General features: G+C 33.5%; 3 protein-coding genes across 3 annotated transcripts; 2 read left to right on the top strand and 1 right to left on the bottom strand.

Moving 5' to 3' along the window:
* Nucleotides 1-7156: 7156 nt before the first annotated feature.
* LOC125609473 (PRA1 family protein F2-like) lies at nt 7157-7955 on the top strand. The gene has a single exon (XM_048780940.1). It carries the CDS (start codon nt 7222-7224, stop codon nt 7789-7791), a length of 570 nt encoding a protein of 189 aa, XP_048636897.1. The 5' UTR covers nt 7157-7221; the 3' UTR covers nt 7792-7955.
* Nucleotides 7956-9223: 1268 nt separating this feature from the next.
* LOC106431669 (dirigent protein 20) lies at nt 9224-10040 on the bottom strand. Its single transcript, XM_013872475.2, has one exon. The coding sequence runs from the start codon at nt 9952-9954 to the stop codon at nt 9388-9390; it is 567 nt and encodes a 188-aa protein (XP_013727929.2). The 5' UTR covers nt 9955-10040; the 3' UTR covers nt 9224-9387.
* Nucleotides 10041-17521: 7481 nt separating this feature from the next.
* Nucleotides 17522-18892, top strand: LOC106405150 (transmembrane protein 45A). The gene has a single exon (XM_013845746.3). The coding sequence runs from the start codon at nt 17808-17810 to the stop codon at nt 18744-18746; it is 939 nt and encodes a 312-aa protein (XP_013701200.2). The 5' UTR covers nt 17522-17807; the 3' UTR covers nt 18747-18892.
* The last annotated feature ends 925 nt before the right edge of the window (nt 18893-19817 follow it).

The following is a 19817-nucleotide window of genomic DNA, read 5'->3' as shown; positions in this document are numbered from 1 at the left end:
CTGGTCGATCCCTAACCTTCCTTCCCTTTGCCTCCACATTCTCACATCCTCAACTCCTTAAGCCATCTCCCCATATACTGAACCACTTATTTTAACAAAAAGATGGTACATTGATCTTACCTATTATACATATTACTATAACTTTATATGAACCTTAAATCCTTAATAATTAACGTTACTACATTACATGGCTTGATAAATATTTTACCACACCTAACAATAGTAATTATACATGTAAAAAGAAAATTTCCTATGAGAAACATTAGTATAACGTCCGGTTGATATAATCTAAGTTGAAGATTGTGCACATGAGAAACGTCTTCAGATGTATCTCATAAGAAACATTTGATGAACAAATGTCAAAGCTTTAAAAGTTGTTCTTCTTCATGACACTCCTCATCAAAAATAGAACATCAAAAAATTATTCATAATTCATCAAGTGGCCTAATACGGAGATTAACATACAACGTGGAGCTCCATAAAGTATATTAAGGGTGGGCACTTTACCCGATACCCGAAGTGGCACCCGAACCCGATCCGAAAAAACCGAACCGAAATCCGAACCGAAGTAGCAAAATACCCGAACGGGTATTGAATAAGGAGAGATTGGATACCCGAACCCGAACGGATAATACCCGAACCCGAATGGATATCCGAAGATAACCGAACATATGTATAATTAACCTTATGTTTCTAGTTTATATCTCTCATTTTATATAAAATATTTATATTGATACTACACATACTTTAAGTTCATATGATATACATACAATTACGAAAAAAATGATTTGCTACTCACTTAAAATGCATGTCAAGTTTTTTATTTCAAAAATTAACAAAAAGTTATATCCAAAATTAAAAAAAATAACTAAATTAATGTCTTTTTAGTTTTAAAATGTTATGTCCAAATCTATTAACCATTCAATCTATTAAAAATAAAAAATTAGTTAACTAAAAGTTATATTTTTAAATACAACAAACTTGAGAAATGAAAATTATAATTTTTTTTTTCAAAATCTAAATATCCGAACCCGACCCGAAATAACCGAATCCGAACTAAAAATACCCGAACCCGATCCGAAGTACAGAAATACCCGAACGGGTTCTACACCTCTATACCGAAATACCCGAAAATCCGAAATACCCGACCCGAACCCGAACGGGTACCCGAACGCCCACCCCTAAAGTATATTAGCATTCTTTTATACTCAAAGTACCATGGAGCTCCATAAAGTATATTAGCATTCTTTTATACTCAACGTGGAGCTCCATAAAGTATATTAGCATTTTTTTATACTCAAGAGCCGATAGCCTAGCACGCAGTGTTAGGAAGCAACCGTCGTTTGTCGTTCACATGGATCAAGATCTATCAGAGTGGTTCACAGAGTCAATATGAATCTGTATTCGATGACAAAAAGAAAAGTACCATGGTGCCAAGTTCCATTATAGGTTTTGAATAAATTTTTTTTTTGTAACTGTAGGTTTTGATAATTATTTTAAGGTCTAGCAACCTATCTATATTCTAAGAAGTGGTAATTTTTTAAATGCTGCTATAGAACTTCATTTTCGGTTAAAACCTATAATTGGAGTAATGGACAAGTCTAAACATACCAGAATTGAATCACTAATTAATTCACATACCAAATATAGTTGGAGAGTACATAAAATCTACTATGCTGAATTAGTGTTAATAAAATCGAATATAAAGTGGCCTTGCTATGTAGTAATTGGGTTTATGGTCTTATATGGCAATATAATATACTTGATTTCCACTAAGAACATCTTATTTATTCGATTGATTTCAATTTGATATTTTCACATGTTTGCTACCTTTCATAATACATATAACGAAACCTAAAAGCCTTTTAATTTCTAAACGTCTTTTAATTTAGTGATAGTTATAAAATGAAATAATTAAACCTTTATTAACTGCAAATACACATAAGATAGTCCTAAATTTTTTAACCAAAATTTTAAATTTGATAACATAGATATTTTAAATTATTTCACCCTGCGCGTGTCATTACCTAATTCTTATTATTAATGCTACTAGCAAGTAAACTAAGACTGCTGCATCGAAATGAAACAGGATACCCTTTATACACAAGTTCAATAATGTTGGTTGTAGTGCTTTGGTAGCAACTGCTTCAAACACTCCGTCTCTCTTCTCTGTTTGCGAGAAAGAAGAAGTTTAGATTATGCCTTGGATGTGATGCGCCTCTTGTTTCCCATATTTGCCTCTCTGATGATCCGATACATCATTATCACTATATACACCGCAAATCTCTCTCGTAGTTTAGCTGCATTATTTAGCACGATTTCAAGTTTGTGAATCCGCTGCAGATTCTATACACTAAAAAGTGAAATTATTCAGTTCAGAATTAAAAAAAACTCTCCCCCCCCCCTCTAAAAAATCTTATCCTACTTCTTGCTCTCCCAATGATTGAAGCCACCATGAAATGCCCATCCTGCAATGTAAACCAAGTGTTCAGCGCTATCAATCACTTTGTAACACATGACACATCTTCCCACAGGTTCTTGCATCACGAGAAACATCATGAACCGTAGGCTCAAATGTGGCTCTGTATGGTGCGAGCCTTGTGATACATTACAGCTCTGCAATTCAATCTCTTAAGGTCGCGTTCCTAATGCCTTGAAAAGATTCCTTCAAGCGTTTTGCAACATCCTGGTTCTAGATTAAGCTGGCACTTGAGACTCGAGTTAGGCTTTAATATTATCAGTGGAAAGACCCGTTGACAACTGACTGGATCATAATTCAGAATCTGTTCTGCAGAGAACCGAGCAAATTTATGTCGACTGACTTAGAAATGATGAATAAAAAAGTTGAATCAATACCAGATTATACTTAATTAGTGGTTTTTATGGAATTGATTCCAGAATATACTTTCTAGACTTTTTTTTAATAAAGAAAACGTCTCTAGATGCTACGAACTTACAATAATATATAAGCATTAATGCATTTTAGTTGGTTTTGTTATCTGTTTTTTTTTTTTCTATTGTTTTTAGGGGTTTTTGCCAAAACTAACCCACAACTTGATTTTAATTCCAAACCTATACCCAAACTTGAATCAAATGCAAAACTAACCTAAAAGCCTAGTGAAATTACAGCTCAGCCCCTTGTGACCAAACAAAAAAACAGAAGCCATTTTTACGAATATAACCCCAGTAAATCGTCTGAGTCGTCTGAGATGTTGGAAGTCGTCTGGACGACTGAAGTGTAAGTCGTCTGGACGACTGAAGTGTAAGTCGTCTGGACGACTGAAGTATAAGTCGTCTGGTACCAGTTTATTTTAAAAATAATTTATAAATCTTGTAAAAAAATATTTTGATGCGTAAAAAATAAAAATCAAGTAATTATAAACAGTTTTAACTGATATAAATTAAGATATGATAAAATTGATTTGTTTTGAAGATATATGAGTGGAAGTAGTGAATCATGAAATACTTTGGTTTAGGAGTTTGGCAAACATATGTTGTAGTATTGTATGTATTGTTAGGGTTAGATTTTGGAAAACTAAAATGTTTTTTTCAAAAATTAGTTTTCACCTATATGTGTTTATTTCTGTGTATAGTAAACACTTTTCAAGTTTGATTTGGTTTTATGAAGTGTTTAATTAGATAATTAAGTTTAGGGGTTATGTTTAGGGTGTGGACGACTTATATTTCAGTCGTCTGTTAAATAATTTACCCGGACGACGTATATTTCAGTCGTCCAGACGACTTACTTGTAAGTCGTCTGGAAAGTCTTCTATTTTAGTTTCCCGCTAAAAATATTTAATTTCCCGCTAAAAATATTAAACTCTTCTGGACGACTTACATGTAAGTCGTCTGTTTTAATTTCTTCACCAGACGACTGAAATGTAAGTCGTCCAGGAAGTCGTCTGAGTCAAAAATATTTAATCTAATTGGATTTTTTGTCTCCCTATATAAAAAAAATTTACACATTCTCTCTCCTCCTCTCAAATGGCTGCAACAAAAATGTAATGTTCATCATTCTAAAACTCTCCAACCTCTCTCTAATCTCTTTGACTTGAAAACACCAAACTTTATATGAATTTTTCAGTTTTGTCTCATGTATTTCTTACTAATCTATCTCTTTTGCAGGTTTTTAATCAAATGGTACTCATCTTCCACTAATTTAGAGGTAGATCTATTAATTTTAGATATGTATTTTTGTGTGTTCTATAAATGTAGATTTATCTAATCTTCCACTCATTTTCTCTATTTTTAAGTCATTTGAACGTTTTTGAATATGCAGGTTTTTCAGATCTGGATTTGATGTGCAGGTTTTTCAGATCTGAAAGACTTCTGGGACGACTTACCTGTTAGTCGTCTGGAAGTCGTCTGGAAGTCATCTGGAAGTCTTCTGACAAAGTCGTCTGGACTTCCTGGAAGTCGTCTGGACTTCCAGGAAGTCGTCTGGACTTCCAGGAAGTCGTCTGGACTTCCAGGAAGTCGTCTGGACTTCTAGGAAGTCGTCTGGATTTTTCTGAGCGTTTTGGTAAGTTCTTATGTCTGATTTTTCTTCATTTGGTAACTTCTTGTTGTATAAAGTTCTTACTTTTTTCCCAAACTAAAACTCTCCAAACCCACTCTAATCTCTTTGACTTGAAAACACCAAACTTTATATGAATTTTTCAATTTTGTCTCATGTCTTTGTTACTAATCTATTTTTTTTTGCAGGTTTTTAATTATTTGGTACTCATCTTCCACTAATTTAAAGGTAGATCTATTATTTTTAGATATGTATTTTTGTGTGTTCTGTAAAGGTAGATTTATATAATCTTCCACTCATTTTTTTCTGTTTTTAAGCCATTTGAACGTTTTTGAATATGCAGGTTTTTCAGATCTGGATTTAATATGCAGGTTTTTCAGATCTGGAAAACTTTTGGGACGACTTACTTGTTAGTCGTCTGGAAGTCATCTGGAAGTCGTCTGGAAGTCGTCTGGACTTCCTGTAAAGTCGTCTGGAAGTCGTCTGAACTTCCTAAAAGTCTTCTGGCAAAGTCGTCTGAACTTCCTGGAAGTCGTCTGGACTTCTTAGAAGTCGTCTGAACTTCTTAAAAGTTGTCTGGTCTTGTCTACTCAAGTGGAATCCAAGTTTGTCTTTGTAGATGAATGATCTATAATAGTTTTGTTTGTGATCTGTTTTATGAATTGCATGTATACTCTTTTAGTTGTGAATTTTTTGTAAAATCAGTAAAAATGTTTTCCAAGATGTATTAAATGTGCTAACAATGTGTTTACACATTTACAAATCAATGAAATAATAGACTTCAGTAGCCTTTTTCTTATCTTTGGATCTCTCATATGCAATAATAAACTCCAATGGCCTTTTTCTCATCTTAATAAACAAGAATGTTGGTAAGAGATGGAAACAAACAATAGTAACTAGTCAAAGCATATCATATTTTTTATAAGTTTGCATTGAAAAACTTAGTCAAATTTAGTAAAACTAAGGGAGAGAACATATTTTGTAAATATGAGTTTTACATATCTTGAAGTTACTTATCACTCTTAAAAATACAAGTTATTCATAAACTAACGTAGAAGACTTAAAAACTAGTGGAGAAGACGCGGACGACTTCAATCTAAGTTGTCTAGACGACTAAACTATATGTCGTCTGGTCAACGCAGAGGTTATTTTTGCAATTGACTTTGAAATCTGTTATTTCGGACGACTGAAAGTTAAGTCGTCTACTATTGTTTGGTTAAAAAAAAAACTCCAAAAAAGCTAGACGACTTACATTTCAGTCGTCAGAGGTTAGTTTTGCATTTGACTGGATTATTTCAGAAGTTTGACTTTTTGGACGACTTACGTTTCAGTCGTCTAGTGAAAATTAAAATAATAATATTTTTTTAAAAGTAGACGACTTAAAGTTAAGTCGTCATAGGTTAGTTTTGCAATTGAAAAAAAAACTTCAAGATTTAATTATATACAGACGACTTATAATTCAGTCGTCCACGAGACGACTGAAATGTAAGTCGTCCAGGATTTACGAGGTTTGACCAGAATCTCGGAAAAAAATCCTGGACGACTTACAATTAAGTCGTCTGGTGGACGACTGAATTATAAGTCGTCTGTGTATAATTAAATCTTGAAGTTTTTTTTTTCAATTGCAAAACTAACCTATGACTACTTAATTGTAAGTCGTTTACTTTAAAAAAAATATTATTATTTTAATTTTCGCCAGACGACTGAAATGTAAGTCGTCTGGGGAAGTCAAACTTCTGAAATTATCCAGTCAAATACAAAACTAACCTATGACGACTGAAATGTAAGTCGTCTAGGTTCTTTGGAATTTTTTTTGAAACCAAACAATAGTAGACGACTTAACTTTCAGTCGTCTCAGGTTACAGATTTCAAAGTCAATTGCAAAAATAACCTCTGCGTTGACCAGACGACTTCCAGGTAAGTCGTCTACAGCCAGACGACTGAAAGGTAAGTCGTCTACAGCCAGACGACTTCCCAAGTAAGTCGTCTGACGAACAGATCTGGAAAAAAACTCGATGTCATACCTTAAATTAGTGAGATAAGTTCCTTAGCATACATAAGGCTTCTCCAAGCACACAGAATCACAAACGGAAGTCACCCACCCATAATCGTTAGCTTCTATGACTCTATGAACCATAAAAATTTTAGAATCAAAATCTTGAGTTTTTTTAGCTCATTGTGGAGAGAAAGTGAGAGATATGTTGTGTTTAGGTCACAAAAATGGAAAAAGAAGAAGGGTAAATCGATTTTAAGAGCATTAAGAGCTTCAAATTGGTTGTTCATGGTGGTTGTGGTATTGATGACAATGGCAATCTTGTAATTACTTGAAGATGATGAGGGTGAGAGAGTAAAAACGTCATTTTCGAAAAAAAAAATTAAAAAAAAATGGATGGCATTTTCGTAAATTATATGAACTTGTGGGGTGAATAGGGCAAAACCAATTTTCAAAAAAAAAGGAGGTTAGTTTTGTGTTTGACTTTAAGTTATAGGTCAATTTTGCAAAAATCCCTTGTTTTTATCTATATAGTGACATTTATGCCTGCACCAACCCATAGTGACTGAGCAATACATCATTTTTTTTCTTTTTCCAGCAATACATAAAATTATTATATAACTCTCTCTCTCTCTCTCTCTCTCTCTCTCTCTCTCTCTCTCTCTCTCTCTCTCTCTCTCTCTCCAACGAATTTGAGAGCCGCGTGAACATAATGACGAACTACGGGGCGATTCCGACGTCGTCTCATCCATCTCCGCCGGTGGATCTCGAGTACATCTCACACGTCAAGCACCGTCTCAAAGCAGGTCTAGCCACGCGGCGGCCATGGAGGTCGATGTTCGATCTGGAATCAATGACTGTTCCTCAGGGTTTCTTGGACGCGATCTCGAGAATGAAGACGAATCTCGTCTACTTCAGAGCAAACTACGCCATCGCCGTCCTCTTCATGCTCTTCGTAAGCCTTCTCTACCACCCGACCTCGCTCCTCGTCTTAGCCATCTTGGTCGTCTTCTGGATCTTCCTCTACTTCCTCCGCGACGAGCCTCTCGTGCTCTTCGGTCACCAGGTCGACGATCGGACGGTCATGATCTCTCTCTCGGCGTTGACCATCGGTATGCTTTTGTTCACCCACGCCACGGGGAATATTCTCGGATCGCTGTTGACCGCCGTCGTGTTGGTTCTGATCCACGCGGGGGTTAGGAGGAGTGATAATTTGTACTCCGATGAGGAAGCTGCGGCCGCGACTGAAACTTCAGGGCTGGCGTCATACCCTTCCTCGTGATAACCTATTTGATGTTTCTTTGTGTGCGATTGAGACACTTGAAAACGTTTTCTTCTTCAATTTGTTGACAGCTTACAATGTTTCCTTCATTTTTTTTTCATCCAATGGTGGTTTGTTTGTTAATTACTATGTTTTGGACATCAGATTTATTTACTTGACTTCAACTGAACCTCCCTGAAAATTTATTCACTCTTGTCTGAGAGAGAGAGAGAGTTTGACTTAAGCATGAACATGTTTCAAGAGTGGTGTGATTTGCTTTACCTGAGACATTTGAGGACGAATGCTCATCTCAACGTAATTAAAAGAGGAAATATTTTTAGATTTTCATTTACAAAAAACACATCCAAAAATGACCTAATGGAATGGTAAAAACTAAACAGTGTCCCAGCTTCTGTACCTGTGAATGCTGTCCCAACCTGTGGACTGCTCAGTGGAGTTGTAACTACTATTCTTACTGAATCTAACGACCTGTTTTGTTCTTTTCAGATGCGAGTTCTGGTTCAGTTGGTAGAGCACACTCTTTCACTGCATCCTTTGTTGGGAACCCTACTTTTGCCTGAGAACGCTGTATCACCACGATGTTACATTGTAACTCATCTCTGCACCGTTTCGCTTCGTGCTTTAAGGTGCCTGTAAAAGAACCACTTTAACCCCACAGATGGAAAGTAAAACTAAATAAGTGAAAAATGAAATGAGAAGATTTTCATTCCAAAAAAAAAAAAAGAAATGAGAAGATTATATACTTATCCAGAGCTACCCAATTTGCTTGGGGTTCATTGGCCACATGGTGATCTAGAAACAATCTATTTTTTTGGTGGAAGATCCAGAAACAATCTTGATCATGACATTAACCTTTCGTAGAAACGAACATGAGAAAATTTTGTTTAATGTTTCAAAAACTGATCATTATTTTGTTGATGGGTTAGGCTAAGTTAGTAACCTTGTTTAACTCAACTTAAAAGGATTTGTTTTAAATTGAGTGTACGTTTTTCCAATTACATAAAACAAGCATTTTGCTCTTGTTTTCTTTGTTGTAAAAGTGGTGCGTGTTCTAATGATTTACAGAAATAAAAGTTATTTTTTTCTTCTTCAAATCAAAAATAAATATGATGTATGTCAAGTTAAGAAGACAGATGTTTCTTGCAAGGCGAAGTCACTTCATCGAGTTTAAAGTCGTTCCAATAATCAAGAAGCTATAAAGCAATGATATACTAACTGATTATAATTGTTTGGCTATTACATTACACGAATTACCACCAAAGATGAATGCGATTGAAATAGTAACATAATATCTCATTTCGCTTGCTTGTCAAAGTCATCAACCGTGTCCTTCGGGTTCTTGTACCGACCACGTCAAAATGTCGGTCCAAGACCATAAACAACATATACTAAAGGACTAAAGTGAGTACATACCATCAAAAACTCGTTCAAATAAAACTATCATCAAATATTATTAAACGACAAACCTACAACCACAAATTCACCACACACACACACCATAAGCCAAAATGCAAAAAGAAAACTTAAAATTTTAAACTTAAAAATCTGCTTTATTATTACGTCGTCAAATTAAATATATAATTACGACAAAAAACATCAATAATGCAATACATAACAGCTATACTCAACAGTAGCATCGCCGTTCTTGAGATTAATCCACTTTGTCCGAGCCTCAACATAGCCTCTAGCAAATCGGAAAAGCCCACTTCCTCCAACAATTGGCATTTCTCTAACCTCCGACAACGCCGTATTCCGACCAAGAATCGTAATGGTGCTTCCATTGTACTTCCCTGTCTTAAAAGCAAAGTTCATAGCCATTAGAAAACCCAACTCCTTTTGGGCCGCTCCCGCGTAGAAGCCTTGAGCTTGGCCCAACACAGTTGAGTTCATCGGAACTCTCGCCGTCAAGGCGTTGTCGATCATGGAGATGGCTCCGAAGTAGGAAGTGTTTTTAACTGGTGGTTGAATCATGATGGAGGTTGGGTTTGGACCACTTAAGATGTCGTGCCAATAGACTTTGAAATGGGTGAGCTTCTCTTTCTTGTGGAGCCCGAGAAGCTTCCGATCTATGGTTCTGGCAAAGTTTTCTCCGTCGTCTCCGGTGGAAGAAACGACCGCGAGGAGGAGGATTTGTACGGCTAAGAAGAAAATGAGCTTAGCCATGAGTTTTTCTTTGGTTTCTGTGGAGTTGGTTTGTTGATATTAAGTGGTGTATAGAATAAGGTGTCTGATGTTATTTATATATAGGTCGAGTGTTAGACATGTTTCTAGAGGAAATGACTTTTATTATATACTTTATTATGGGTTTGTTTAATTTTGTGGATTGGTTAAAAAACATTGACTAGTGAATGGGAAAGCTCTATATCTCGTTTTAACAAAAAATAAAATGTAAAATAAGTGGGGAAGGTTTAATGTGTATGCATTGTGTGGGGCGTGTGAATTAGGCGCTATCATAATCATTGCGTCATCGAGTCGTATGGTTTACGGTGAAGCCATAATCGAACCTTTTTTCATTTTTCAAAACAGAACAAACAATTTAAAACCATTTTTCGGATTAGAATCAAACTGATACTAACATAGATACATAGTTGTTTAGAGTATTATAATCATCGTTCATATATAAATCATTTAAAGTTTTTCTGTATCAAATGAGTAGATAACTCAGGTCTTAAGCGACATAAATATATAAAATTATATTCACAAAATTAGGGGTGGGCGTCAAGGTATCCATTAGGATTCGGTTCTATCTGGGCTTGGGGTTATCGGAGTCAAAGATTTCAGCTCCATTCGGATCTTTACGGGTTTGGTCCGGGTTCGGATAACCCATTTAAAAGATTTTTAAAAATTTTAAATTCATTTATGTACTTAAATTTTTTAAAATCTATAAACAAAATAATATATTACATATAAATTTGAATAACATATATCAAAATACCTAAACTTAACATATGAATTGGTTTGGTTTGAATTTTTTGGATAGAGAATCAATAGATATTTCAAGTATTTTTGGTGTTTAAGTATATTTTAGTTATTTTAGTCATTTACTTTTGACTATTTATATATATTTTCAAATATTTTGGATAATTTAAAATTATCTTATATATTTGGATATTTTAAAAATACACTAAATCTAAAAATAATTAATATAGTTAGGTATATAAATCTGTTTCGGATATATTCATGTATCCAAAATATTTCAGTTCAAATCAGGTTCGGTCTTTAGATACCAAAATTTCGAATTCATTCGGATATTTAATCAATTTTGGTTCAGATTTCATACTACTTTTTTGAAGCGGATTCGGTTCAGTTCTTCAGATTCTATTGTTTTTTGCCCAGCCCTATTTAAAACTTATCTAACTCATGACTTTTTAGTCTAGAGTTAACTGTGTCTAATCCGTTTTTTTTATTAAATGTCCTTAATGGTACCACCTAGTTGTGTGTAATCCGGTTAGTTGGGGCGACAATCACTATTTTGAAGCAATATATATGCCCACTATAACCCTATTCTTACAATTTTTGAAAATTTTGAAAAAGTAAAATAATTTTTTGCTTTTACTTTTATTTATTCGACAGTCAGGGAGCATAGACTGACATATATGGTCATGGCGTCATGGGTGTCATTTTCTTTGAAGTATTTTTCACGCTTTTGCTTTATTTACTTTCTCTTGTTGTTTTGAAAAAGTTTTCATTCCATTCCCTTTTATATACTAGGTAAAGAAACTCGTGCGATGTCACACGGAAACTCATATTGCATAAAAATATCTATCTTACAACTTATAGTTTATAATTTTATATAGCTAGTAATAATTAAATTATATAAATAATATTTAATTTTGATAACTAAAATATGATTTACAAAGTATTTAAAGATATATTTATATAAACATTAATGTTCTGATTGTATTTTTATCAGAACAAATATTACAAACAATTGCATTTCCATTTGTTAAGTTTATTCTTACAATTTTCACATAATATACTTTATAATTATCAATGAAATGTTGTTCTAAATTATATATATATATATATATATATATATCACAATCACTTTTGAATAATTTTATTATTTTTGCATGATATTTAAATAACTTTCCTATTTAAGAAACAATATTAGAATTATTAGTTCATAATTTTTAAAACAATTACTATTTCTATGTTGGTAAACAATAATATATTATTATTTTAATATATTTATTTATTTGGTTTATTTTTTTTGAAAGAATATTAAAGAGATTGGATATCTTACTAAATATATGTTGAAATAACCTTTCAAATTTATAATATTACCTTGAATTTCTGGAAAAGTTCTAATAAACACACAAATATTTATTGTATTAAACTAACACAATAATTAAATTAAATCAATTAAATTGATAAATTATGAATTTACCTTTTGAAGACATGATGACTTCTGTTGGAGTAGTAAATAGTATTTTTGAAGACAAAATGGTATTAAGATGGAGATACTCCAGAAGTCTATTAAGTTTTCAATCAAATTTTTAAGATTTAGACTAATGCACAGAAAATAACAAATAGAGCTTTCTACGTTTATATGTGTTTTTCAAAAATCTTTAAAAATCAGTTAACAGAAAATTTTTTTATGTATATATACCCGATGCGATCGATATGTTCAAAGGTAATACATAAATCTAAAAATTTGATAATTTAGTTCTTATTCTCTGTCAAATAATCGCCTCGCGACTTCGTCCTATCAAATAAAAAAAATATTGGAAATGATAGAAATGCAACTAAATAAGTTATTTCTACTTGGTACATCTGATTCTTGAAAAAATTAAGTAATTGTATGATGGAAATATTGAGAAATTGAAAGACATAAAAAAGCAAAAGAAAACTGTTGGTGGTGGTGATATTCATAAACTCTTTCACAAAATTTAAAACTAAAGTAATCATTTGCTGAAATGAAAGTTACTGAAAAATTAGTTAATTTTCTAGAAGTTCCAAAGATGAGTTTAAAAATATTTGGAAGTCAGTTACATATATAATTGATGAAGATGTCAATTAAATGAAACGTTGCATTTGTTTGCGGAATAGATACGACTGCTAACTCATGATCTGAATGGGTGCTTTTTAGAATTAAGAAAACTGCATTTCTTCACTTCATAAATTTGATTTAATTTCTTTTCATTAATATTTTTCTATAAACCAAACCGAGAATTGCTCTTTTCTTGTTTGTTTTAATTTAGTATCAAACAAAGCCTTATCGTTTTTTTTTCAAGTCGTGTGTTTGTACACACATAAACCTAATTATATAATGGAGAGAACTTCTTCCATGTGGCAAGCCGCCAATGTTGAAAGCGTGTGAGTGAGGAGCCATCACCTCCATAGCACCACCTGGTCTACCTCCACATGCATCTCCCTCTTTCCATCGTTTCTCTCCTCCTCCAACCCGTATTGCTCCACTTTGTCTTGGTGTCTCGTGGGAAAGTGTGGATCCGCCGCCGTTTATCACTAACCACGACGAGTCATCACCACGGGAGTATCAGCCCCTGCCATCACATGCCTCATTCTGTGCATGGCTTCGTATATGGTTTGTATGTGGAGAACGTGAGCCGAGAGGGAAAGGAGACATACGAGCCGGAGACACCGTACCTTGACACCAGCGGGACTGATGATCTTCACCACCACTAGCCGTAAACCATCAGAGTTGTCGCTCATACCGCTGTAGTACGAGAGATACACCATTCCAGGTCCATGTCGTAAAGGTTAAGTGTTCCTCATGTGTGTCTTGGGCAGCAAGTTTCTAAACCCTAAATATTATTTTGTTATGTCATGGTTTCATGTGTCTAAATCAGTTTTAATAAAAGAAAGCGTTTAAAAAGAATGAGACTTCAAGCCAAATTGTTGTATAACACGCACATATACAACCATTCAGAAATAATAGACAAATTATTTATAGATTTTCAAAAAATTGTCTCAAAAGTTACATCTTTTCAATATAAAAATTGTTCTTACTAAAATAATACATATATGAAAAGTCACAACTTTTCAATACAAACAGTTATTTTAAATAAAAAGACATAACTTTTAATTGTTGAAAACATATAACCTTTCAACTGAAATGAATTCACAACCTTTGAAATTAATTGGGATTGCTATTATTAGTAGATAACAATCTTTTAGTGCCATTCCTATTTCTTAAGACTACTTTTTCGTCAAATTGTGAACCCTTTAATACGCAATTGAATATAAATAATTTTAAAGCAAATATTAAAAAAAATAAAGTATTTAAAAGTATTTTGTATGGAAAAGGAAAGTTAATGGATTTGTCGTAGTTTACCAACCAGCAACAACAGTTTGCATTTTGTAAATAAACAACAATAAAATCGGAAAAAGGAGTTATTGGTCTAATTTCTTAACTAAATTCACACACACACACATGTAAAATCGGAAAAAGGAGTTATACATTCTTGACTTAGGGGCGTGCTTGGCTTCATCAGAAAGCCCATTAGTATACTCCATTCCGTACGTTTTATAGACGTTACTCCCTCCACAAAATTGAAATTATGAATAGAAGTTATCAGATTTTAATGGATTTAAGAATCCAAACATATGTTTAAATTAGTAACTTTAAAATAAGTTTATTTATTAAATTTTAAAATATTAATTAAAATATATTTTTTAATTATTTTTGTATTTGATTTGATTTCGTAATTTAGGTTTTTAGTAGATTTAAAACTTTTAATATGTTAAATATATAAAATTATAAACCTAAGGAAACATCTATACTTTTAATATTAAATAAAATACACTTGTCAGATTTAAAATAATTAAAATTTCAAAAACTTACAAATTCTAAAATAAATTTTCCGAAGCCAATTAAAATACATATATTTGTGGGAAAAAGCTCTACATCGGTTTTTTTTTCCACGTTTGTGGATTAACATATAGCTAAATTATCAACGCATGAAGGAATAGTTTCCTCTTTGATGTCTGTTTTCGTGGGATTGACGTAAGAAAAAAATACTCATTAAACACAATCATCACTGTATAAGTGGTCCAGACCATTCGTATGTTTATCTAATTTCCAACTGGAGATTTTGATGGTGAACATAAGCTATGATTTTCAATTTCTTAAAAATATGATTAACACCTTAAATTTATATGACCCTTGACTAATCAAATGATGTGGCCTAAATAAAACTTTCAACAAGCTGGAATTGTGTAAATTTCATGTTGACTTTTGAAAATTTGTCTTTTTTTTTTTGGCGACAGATTGGTTTAGAAGCATTGACCTATGAGTTGTATAATACTAAAATATCGTGAGTTATTTCGGAAAATCACAAACATTTCACACTATTGATAAATAGTTGAGTTGTTGTTCTCTGGACTCTGGGACCAGTTAAACATATTATGATTATTTTATTATTATTATTATATACACTTAAAATAGGTCAACTTAACGAGGAACTTTATTTTACTAAAATGTAGACAACTGATATTTGTAAAAATAATAAAAACAAAAATTAAAAGTACAATACCAAGATAAACCGATAAAGAAGAATTGATATAACAACTTGATCTCATGACACAACTTTAATAAATGGATCTTATGTTGTCGTCGTAGTGAACATAATCTCTTGAGATTAGTCGAGATCAATTGTCTAATGATCTTTGTTATCTTTTTTCAAGATATAATTAATCATTGTATACAAAACTCAATGCATGACACTATCACTAAGTTCATTTGGTCTCTTGCCAATAGATATGGTAATCATGGATCTGGACCGCAGGCTGGACCCGTAAAAGACTGTCGCAGAACGATATCGGAATGAGGTTTTTGCGGGCCTCACGGGACGGGTCTTTGCGGGACTGAACTTTTTACAGGATGAGCCGAAACGTGTCATGCGGGATTATATGAACCCGTATTTTTTTCTTCCTTTCTTATTTTACCTGAAAAAACGAGAAACAAAGTGAGAAGAAAGCGATTCAAATAATTAAAAAGAGAGATGGTTTGATGAAGATATACAACACTTGAACCAAATTTTTACGAAAACAACAACTCAGTCAAATTCAAACTTAACAAAAGCTTATGCAATAACCAAAGAAGACTTTTAACTCAAGAACGCAAACACAAATAGAGTTTTGTGACATTGATATTCTTAAGACTTTAGTGAATCTTAATGAGCTATCTTCAACTCTCTTACACAAATCTTCTACTTGAACATTCATGAAAGAAGTTGTAACAGGCGGTTTGATAAAGACGCGTCCCGCGGGATGGTCCGCGAAGGTCTATATATTATGCGGTACGGGTTTGGACCGGCATTTTGAAGACGGCAGCCCGCGCGGAACATGCCCGCTTTGAGCCACTCGACGACTAATCCGTCGCAGTACGGAACAGGTAAATATGTTTGACATCTTTACTTGCCAACAACTTTATATGGTAAACAAAACTTCCCCCCGCATTTCTTGAGATAACTCAAAAACATGCATATTTACATTTAACATCTCTTAAGAGTTTAGAAAAAATGATCTACAATTGTTTTAGATTTAAATGAATAAAAAAAAATTCAGAAAATATTTAAATTTTCTTTTTGATGTATTTCATTTTCAGAAATCACATATTACAAACAATTATTTTCACAGTTCTCTTAAGTTGATTTATAAATCCAACTTATATATGATTTGAATTTTTTTCAAAACATATTTTTGCATTTTAGCAAATGTACATATCATTTTTGGTGGATCTCTCTTCCACTAACAAGCAAAGATTACAAATTATCGTCACTTCTCACTTTCTTGAGATTTCAAAGGAGGCTAAAAAGAAAACTACAACATCAAAAATATTCTAAATACACAAAGACTAACATTATTTATTTTTCTCTTGTCTGTGGTAGCTTCTCACTTTCTTACTCTCTCTATTTCTTTCTTTCTTTGTTCTAGTCTTTATTCTTCTTGTAACTCTTTTATTTTTTACTTTTCCTTGTTCACTCTCTATATCTTGTGGATTTTTTTTTTTTGAGGAATTTTAGCACGATTGCCAAGAAACGAGTACAATGCAAGTTAACTTACTTGCATCATTAGTTCAAAAACTACATTAGAGAAAACTTGGTCCACATGCTCGATTGATCCCAAACATCGATCTATCGATCCATACTTCACAAATTACCCGATAGCCGATCCAAGGCACTTGGTGATGTCCCAATCCCAATGTCCCACAGGGGATCCCGCACAACTTGGATCGATCGTTCCTTTGACCAGATCCCATATTTCAACAACATTTAACTTAACTATCTACACAAAAATTAATATCACGTCCACTTAGATTTTTCTACTATTGTATAGTTTTATCGATCATGGAAAAAGCAGATATGAATAGTAGTTGTATGTTACGTTATCGGCACAAAGTTCAATCCAATAACTGCTGTGGATGAGTCTTTCCAGACTCATTAAACTTAAATGGGCTTTTAGTAGTTAGAACTTAGAGCATCTGCATTAGTGAACTCCATGGAGAGTTCACACAGTTTTCGAAAAAAAAAAAATATTAAAATAAACAAAAGCAATGAACCTCCCTCTTAGAAGTTCACTGCACTGAACCCGGATCATCACTGTAACGCGGGCTCCACGACACGTGGCGGCCCGCGGTTGGTCCGGTTATAAATTTTTTTTTTTTTTTAAAAAAAACAAAAATCAAACAAAAAAAAAATAATAATAAAAAAATGCTTTGTGAACCCCTTCCAAGGGGTTCACTAATGCTGATGCTCTTAGAAGTGAGATTTTAATCAAACCAAAAAGAAAGTCAAAATAATCCATTATTTGGTCAAAAGACTCAAAGCCAAACACCTTAATCCCAAAGCATATTCGTCACTCCTTACTTCATCAAAGTCAATTACTTGTAAACTTTTCCAAAACGAATTCTCTAGACCCCTTTCCAAATTCAACATCCACTCTTTATTAAACCCATCAGAGCACTAATCAAATTTTGTGTTAGTAATCATCAAATCCTTAAACCCCTCTTTAAACACGAAACTAAAAATTGAGACATAAATCCATAACATATGGGAACACTTGTGGGACATGTTGCGCCAGGTTTTGCCTTCTTTGTACTTGGTCTTTGGCACTTATACAACAACATAAAACTATTTTCTCTACACCCAAACACCTTTAATTCATCACCATGGTTCCCAACTTCCAAGTTCAGGCACCTAGAGCTCTACTTAATCATGCTCTCTTCATCAGCCTCCATAGCCATGGAGCTCTTTATTGGGCCCAAGAAACATCAACCCTTTGACTCTGATGGCACCATACCCTCAAACCACCTCCACAACTTTGAACATTCCTCTATATCTATGTCCTTCTTAGTCTACGCTGTTTTTGCACTAGTCCTTGATCAAGCAAGGCCTAAAGCCGTCTCTAAGGAACTGACCATACTCGCGGCAGCCTCTACCTTTGCTCAACAACTCTTCTTATTCCATCATCACTCTGCTGACCACATGGGCATCGAGGGACAATACCATAAGCTCCTCCAGCTTGTCATCTTTGTTTCTCTCCTTACCACTTTAATGGGTATTGCCTTGCCTAAAAGTTTCTTGGTAAGTTTTGTGAGATCATCAAGCATAGCTTTCCAAGGAGTGTGGTTTATAGTGATGGGCTACATGCTTTGGACACCTAGCTTGATCTCCAAGGGGTGTTTTCTTTATGAAGAAAAAGGGCATGAAGTGGTTAGATGTTCAAGCGACTTAGCTCTACACAGGGCTAAGTCGCTGGTCAAAATCGAGTTTAGCTGGTTTTTTGTTGGAAACACAATATTTGTTATGTCTCTATATTTGATTCTTGATGGAGTTTACGGTGAAAATATCGAATACTCAAGTCTAACCACTAAAGATCAAGTTGAAGAAGATGGTGAAAAACAAGAAGACATCGAGTCGTTGAAGATGAGTAATCCAGGTTTTGTCCAGATGGGTAAAATTTTTGGAGATCGAGACGTGGAAAGGTGATAAAATCTAAGTTTATTTGTATTCCAACGTGTACAAAATATATAATCGATTGGAACGATAAAATGTGATTGTATAATTTAAACTCTATTTATGTTAAGAACGTGCGTCAACTTGTTTATACGTTAATATAGTAACATATTAATTAATAGTACATTACTATAATTTCTTGTTCGATCAATGGTGTTTCAAAAGAAAATAAATAACATATTAATAACTAGTAGTTTTCCCGCGCTACGCATAGGGTGTTTGCCATTTAAGTTATCAAACAATGATCATATGTCATTAGATATGTTCAAGCGATATGATTGTTTAATTTGAACATCTATGATTGTAGTTTTTTAACTGTATCTACTGTTGTAGTTGCTTACTATGTCAACGTCTATCAATTTATTTAGTTGTCATCGGTCTTCCTGTTAAACATGTATGTCCCCACATACTGTTCTTTCCGAAGCAGTACTTAAAGGTCACATTCTTGTGTGCTAGTTAAAGGAATGCTCATGCGCAGTTTCCAAAAGCGTTCTGCTGGTGGTTGTGGGTACGTTTTGTACAACAGCAGAGGTCCTCGTACTAAGCAAGGCTTCAGTAGTTAACTATTTGGTGCGCGTACTATGTATATAGCTAATAGGTATTGTTTGATTGAATGTGTCAGCAAGAAGGAAAAATTGAATGGGCTAGAGATGAACCTCATTTGTTTAGATATTGATGAATATCTCTTTTGAGACAATAAAAATAAGGACAATGAGAGGTATCATGATCTTTATACACAAATATTAGTGAAAAAGTTTAAATACAATGATTAGAATGGTGTTGAGAATGACAGAAAATGTTCACTGAAGTAACGATAAAGTTAGAGTTTCAAGAGTACTTTCGGTTCGTACCATTTGGAGGTATATTGTTAGTGAGTTTGTCTATTTTCGAGCCAAATTTGTTGAGCTCCGTAATTTATTTTCTTTTTAATTTATGTTTTCTTGTAACAAAATAATATGTTTTAGTATGAAAGTTTTTTTAAAAATTAAAATCTTGGTGATTAAAGAGAAGAAAAAAATTCGCTACATTCATTTTTTTTTTCAT

This window comes from Brassica napus, chromosome A5 (assembly GCF_020379485.1).
Source record: "Brassica napus cultivar Da-Ae chromosome A5, Da-Ae, whole genome shotgun sequence".
Taxonomy (NCBI): Eukaryota; Viridiplantae; Streptophyta; class Magnoliopsida; order Brassicales; family Brassicaceae; genus Brassica; species Brassica napus.
This window is presented reverse-complemented; position numbering and strand designations above follow the sequence as displayed.